This window comes from Cyprinodon variegatus, unplaced genomic scaffold (genome assembly GCF_000732505.1).
Source record: "Cyprinodon variegatus isolate N-32 unplaced genomic scaffold, C_variegatus-1.0 Scaffold309, whole genome shotgun sequence".
Classification (NCBI taxonomy): Eukaryota; Metazoa; Chordata; class Actinopteri; order Cyprinodontiformes; family Cyprinodontidae; genus Cyprinodon; species Cyprinodon variegatus.
Genome location: NW_015150762.1, coordinates 21,616 through 27,213, shown reverse-complemented (window position 1 = coordinate 27,213; position 5,598 = coordinate 21,616). Strand labels below are relative to the sequence as shown.

General features: G+C 37.1%; 1 protein-coding gene across 3 annotated transcripts in view; it reads left to right on the top strand.

Annotated features, from left to right (window-relative positions):
- LOC107090732 (neural cell adhesion molecule L1-like) overlaps positions 1–5,598 on the top strand; it is a 53,301-nt gene that overhangs the window by 27,145 nt on the left and 20,558 nt on the right. For all 3 annotated transcript variants that reach the window (XM_015384290.1, XM_015384288.1, XM_015384289.1), the window contains 5 exons: positions 543–718; positions 2,761–2,883; positions 3,067–3,237; positions 3,748–3,862; positions 5,058–5,242. In XM_015384290.1, the coding sequence (XP_015239776.1) occupies positions 543–718; positions 2,761–2,883; positions 3,067–3,237; positions 3,748–3,862; positions 5,058–5,242 (770 nt within the window). The remainder of the gene's footprint in view (positions 1–542; positions 719–2,760; positions 2,884–3,066; positions 3,238–3,747; positions 3,863–5,057; positions 5,243–5,598) is intronic.

Sequence of the window (5,598 nt, the reverse complement as noted above, 5' to 3'; positions counted from 1 at the left end):
AATTCTGAGATTAAAGTCAGAATTCTCAGAATTAGTACGGGAAAAAGGTCAGAATTCTGAGATGAAAGTCAGAATTCTCAGAATTAGTACGGGAAAAAAGTCAGAATTCTGACTTTTTTCCTGTACTAAACTGAAATAAAATTTTAAAATCAGTAAACTTTTTTTTTTTCCAGTAGCCCTAATCCTCTTCCATACTAATCACATGTTCAAAGTGTGCATTTTTCATTTGCCTGTCCTCTTGGGAGAGATTGTGGTTCAGTAAGAGGGCAAACAAAGTCTCATAAAAAGTGGGAGAAAATTGTCCATTTGAAATATACAAGTGTAAAGTTACAAATTTCTGAGTAATATAAATGACCATTCAGCAATATTTTCTTGTGTTCAGTTGTGGTTATTTTATCAAGAAATTGCCAGATTGCATCTCGCAAACCTCCAACTGTTAGAACCAATTCTAATTGAAATAATGAATATAATTTATGTTATTCTTGCATTTCTACACTCCCGGTAATCCTGTTTTTAAAACAATCCTCTCTTTCTGTCTTTAGGATCCGCTGGGAAAAGGATGGGAAACAGTTTGGTCCAGAGCAGACAGGGTCCAGTGTTGTTGACGCCTCAGAACATGAAGATATGCCCCTGGATTCATTTGCAGGCATCTACCAATGCTTTGCCGCCAATAACAAGGGAACCGCTGTGACACAAACTGCAAAGGTTATAGTAGATTGTGAGTCTAACACATATTCATACACACTGTAAAAATAGACCAGAGTAAATCTCAGCATAGTAAAAATGTATGACAGGTGATGATTCATGTGAAGAGAATCTCTTCACGTCTATGCTACCATGGTCTTAGACTTGGAAAACCAGTTTTGCTCTCTCATCTCTTGTTGCTCTGGAAACCGTTTCCTAGGAACAGATTCGTCATTCAGCCATGAGGTTACAATACCGGTGATGGGAGGTTCATGTTTTAACCCTATATATGTCATGGAGCAGTAAAATTTAGCCTTTTTTTGTTGGATTTTTTTGTTTTGTTTACTTCAAACTCACAGTACAGTTAGGTTTATTCATCAAAATCAGTTCAGTCTACCGCAAACGCAAAAGTACACCCTGATTCCAAATTTACTGAAACATTATGGCAGTTTTTAAAGGGTCTGAGAGATAAAACTACACAAAAAGTGAAATATATGCTTACCAGTAATTGATTAACAAAAAAATAATTTATTAAAAACTATGAGTTATTATTTGTTATGTAAAAATTTGTATAAAAATAACAAACAAAACAGCAATTAAAATTTATTTAATTACAAAGTGATTAGAGGGGATCAAATAATAAGAGCAATAAGGATTAAATATATCTGAATCAACACAGACACTGAATGTCCTAAGTATTAGTTATTTTTTCTATTTTACATCCAGTTGTTTACAGAATACATTTCTGCCCATCCATCTATTTTCTAACACGCTTAATCCAAATTGGGGTCGCGAGGAGTGCTGGTGCCTATCTCCAGCTGTCAATGGGTGAGAGAGGTGGTACACCTTGGACAGGTCGCCAGTTCATCGCAGGGCAACACAGAGACTAACAACCATTCACACACACACACACCTAAGGAGACTTTAAGGAGTCTAACAGTCTTTTGGACTGTGGGAGGAAGCCTGAGTACCCGGAGAGAACCCACGCATGCTCAGGGAGAACATGCAAACATGCAGAAAGACCCCATGAATCGAACCCAGAACCTTCTAGCTGCAAGACAGCAGTGCTACCCACTTCCTCACTTTGCAGCCCTCATTTCTGCCCAAATTAAATAAAAAATGTCTTCAGTCCATTCTGGTATTATCATACAATCAACACAAGTGATTACATCAAACTTTGCAGGAATCTAAATCTCTGGCAGAACATGTGGAGATAGTGGAGAGCAACCAGTCTGTTTTAAGAAGAAGAAGAGAACCAAACCCTGGATGAGTGACCATCTGGCACAAGTGGTTAGAGGTTGAGAAGTTAAAAAAACATAAAAAAAACACAAAACAGAACAAGGAGCACTTTCTAAGGTGGAGAAAGAATAATAATAGCAGAACAAGAACCTTTGGAGTTTTATGGCAGCATTAGCAGTGTTACTTAATCCATCCAGGAAAACAGCAAAGCACCAAGCCTTCTGTGGGACAGAAGAATGGTAGAAAAAATGTCTGCTGGATTTACAAAAAGAGGAATCAGGCAAAATGCTCCTTTCAGTTGAAAAAAGGGGAAACTAAGACATTATGGCAGCTGATGACATAAAAGGGCCTAAATTTAGAGTATTTGGAGAAATTAGACAAATTGTCCAGTATGTCCCCAAGCCTAGTAAGGGTTACAGTAAGATACAAACCAAACATTTTTTTTTTTTTGCCTTAAGTGACCTTTATTTGAGGGAAGGAAAATAGGTTTAATTTTTCCCAGAAAGAAATCAGAACTGACAGATCTTGAAAATACCTCCAGTCAAACATACCGGCCTTTCAAGAAAAGGGTACCGCTTTGTAGCAACACGGTACTGGATTCTGCTGAACAGAGAACACCTCCCAGGTTGAAGAACACGGCTGCATGAAAGAGAGAAACTAGTAAAAAAGTTTTCTCAGAAAAGTCAATTTTCTTATCACTGATCTCTGAGTCACTGCCAAACAGCCCTCTTTAGTTGAGGATAAACCACACACCAACACTAAATATTTCAAAAGTACATATATCTGTCCCTTATGCATATAAAATAAACTATTAAAGCTGTTGTATTTTTGTTTCAGCTGTTCCGCTTGTAACAAAAGAACATGAACTCCACAAGACCGCATTCGTAGGAGAGAGCATCATCCTGACCTGCAACCCTCCAAAGAAGTCAACTACTCCTCAGGTCTACTGGATGGGAAAAAGTCAGTATTTCATCCAGTTTGCGTTTATGCTTTTATGTATTTATTTATTCTTTCCTTCTCACTGCTCAGGTTCTTTTCCTCTACACTAAATTCTGAATCTCACATCAGAGATATTTTTTATTTTAGAAATTGTAAAGCTGAACTCTTACGCTTTGACTACTCTATTTGGCTTGGTTTCCACAGAAATGCGACACATCGACCAGACTGACAGAGTTATTATTGGCCTGGATGGGAATTTGTATTTTGCAAATCTTCTAAAGAGCGACAGCCGTAAAGACTACAACTGCTATGCTCAATATGAGGAAGCCAGGACTGTTATCCTTGTGACTGTTGCGAAACTCAACGTCGTGTCAAGTGAGAGCACACATCCACCCCCACAAATACACACTACTGCATCTGTTTTATCTTGATGAAATCTGTGCAAGTCTGTAGCAGCCTGACATCTAATTTCACATACATGTGTGTTAGGGATGAAATCAGGTCAACAGCAGATGAGGGAATACAGCTTTTTTTGTCATTGCAAGAAGGAGCATAAAGGGTACATTTTTTAGGAAACACTTCTGTTGATGAAAGTTATTGCTCAGTGGAGGTCTCTGCTTTTTTTAGCATGTGCACAAGTTCAGTATAGTTAGAAAGCTCAGCATTATGCAAGTGTTGCTTCTTTGTAAACCAGAAGGAGAAGCTTGGTAGAGTCAGTCAAGGTGCTGTTTGTAGACACATTTTATTTTTATAACGACCTATTTCACCATGTTCATTTAATTATCTTTTAAATAAAATTATTTGGCAATGATCTCATAGCTTAAATAAAGAACAGACCAGTGTGAATGTCTACTTATGAACTCTTCTCTCTCTATTGCTTTCCAGGTAACGATGTTATGCATGAAAAAAAACCACATCTCCTCCAGCCCCAAGGTTCCCATACTGTAAAGCAGGCCCTCAGGGGTCAACGTCTCACCCTCGAATGCATCCCTAAAGGCCTGTAAGGATCACAGATAGTTTTGTTAGGGTAGTATTTTAAAGTAGAGGTTTCCTATAGATTTTCTTTTTTAAACTGATTTATTGATACATTCATTAAGTCGTCCATTGTTATTTGCTTAAAATCCTCCTTAAATTACCTCAGAAAACAAAACTTAAATACAAATGACCCCCTTCCGTGGAGAAATGAATACAAATTCAGCAGGAAATATGATCAAAGACAAAATGCTTTGCTGCATTTTATGAGTCAGTGTAGCTCAAACATTATTATCTATTCAAGAGGATGCGACAAGTTAACAATAAAAGCTAATAAATAGATAGAAATCATACAATCATCGATAGACGTTAGACAAAAGTAAAGTGGTATGATATATGGTATATTATGCTGTATGAACTAAATGTATTAGGTCCCATAAATAAACCACTGTGGAGATTTAAAGCTAAACCATGGTTGGTGACTCCTACTTCCAATAGGTAAACTTGTGTGATAGTATATCAAGGAATGACATGACACAACATTGCTGAGTCAGGTCTCCTTTTGCAACTTCATTTGTTGACAACAGCAAGAATTTAGTGAAACACTGTCGACTGTTTGTGGTGAAAAAAATACAAATATGAGGCGATGTGATTGTTGCTATTTAATATTCTAATCTCCTTCTGTATCTCTACTGTATTTACATATATATATATATATATATATATATATATATATATATATATATATTTTGTCATTATTGTATTGTATTAGGGACCTCTCTTGGCTCCTGTGAATCATAGGCCTCTAGATTCCTTTTCCTTTTTTACTCCTCTTTTGCACCCCTGACTCCGTACTCGGTACTTTGACTGCAAGCTGTTCTACTTTCAGAAAAATACTTTAACTCTGTGAGGGCTGTAAATGCTTTTCTTAAATACCACTTTAAATTTTTTCACCACCAGGAGGATTAATATAAAAACTCATAGCAGAGGCAAATCATTGGGAAATTTACATTTAATCTGGCGACACAAAGTTTCCATGAATCTCTTCGTAAGACTTACTCTGTTTGCCCCCTTATAAGCTCCAATTTTATAATTCCTATTATAGTTATTGTTTTCCTCTTCATTCCCTGTTTATCTGTATCTCTTAATATCTACTTCCTTTGATGAGTTGATCTGATCAGATCTCTGCCAGTCTCCCTCTCATCCTTATCTGTTCCCCACAGGCCGACACCCAAGGTGGAATGGGAGAAAACGGATGGTGATCTCAAGACCACAAGTGCCAGAATTGAAACCTTTAATCGCTGGCTTCACTTTGAGAGCATCACTGAAGATGATGAAGGGGAGTACAAATGTAGGGCTCACAACAGTCATGGGAATGCAACACATTCCTTTACTGTTACTGTAAAAGGTAGGCACACTGAACACATTAATAATAACAACACATATTGTCAGTTATTTACCAGCAAAATTTTCAGCAGCACAGAAGACACACCAGCAAATTCACCAGATTGTCAAAATGCTTAAAAAATGAAAGCTAAAACACGTCTAGTGTCAGACTCTGCAAGGTTCTGCCAATATATTTATTGGTGTCTGAGATTTTCTGAAAGAGCTGATCCACTGCGGATTAACCTCTTAGGTTAACAGAAAATGATCCAGAAGAGAAATTAACTAAGCACCAATGGACTGGGGTCCAAATGTTCTGCAACATGTGGCTCATTGGACTTTCCAGCTATATATATATATACTGTGTGTATTATATATATA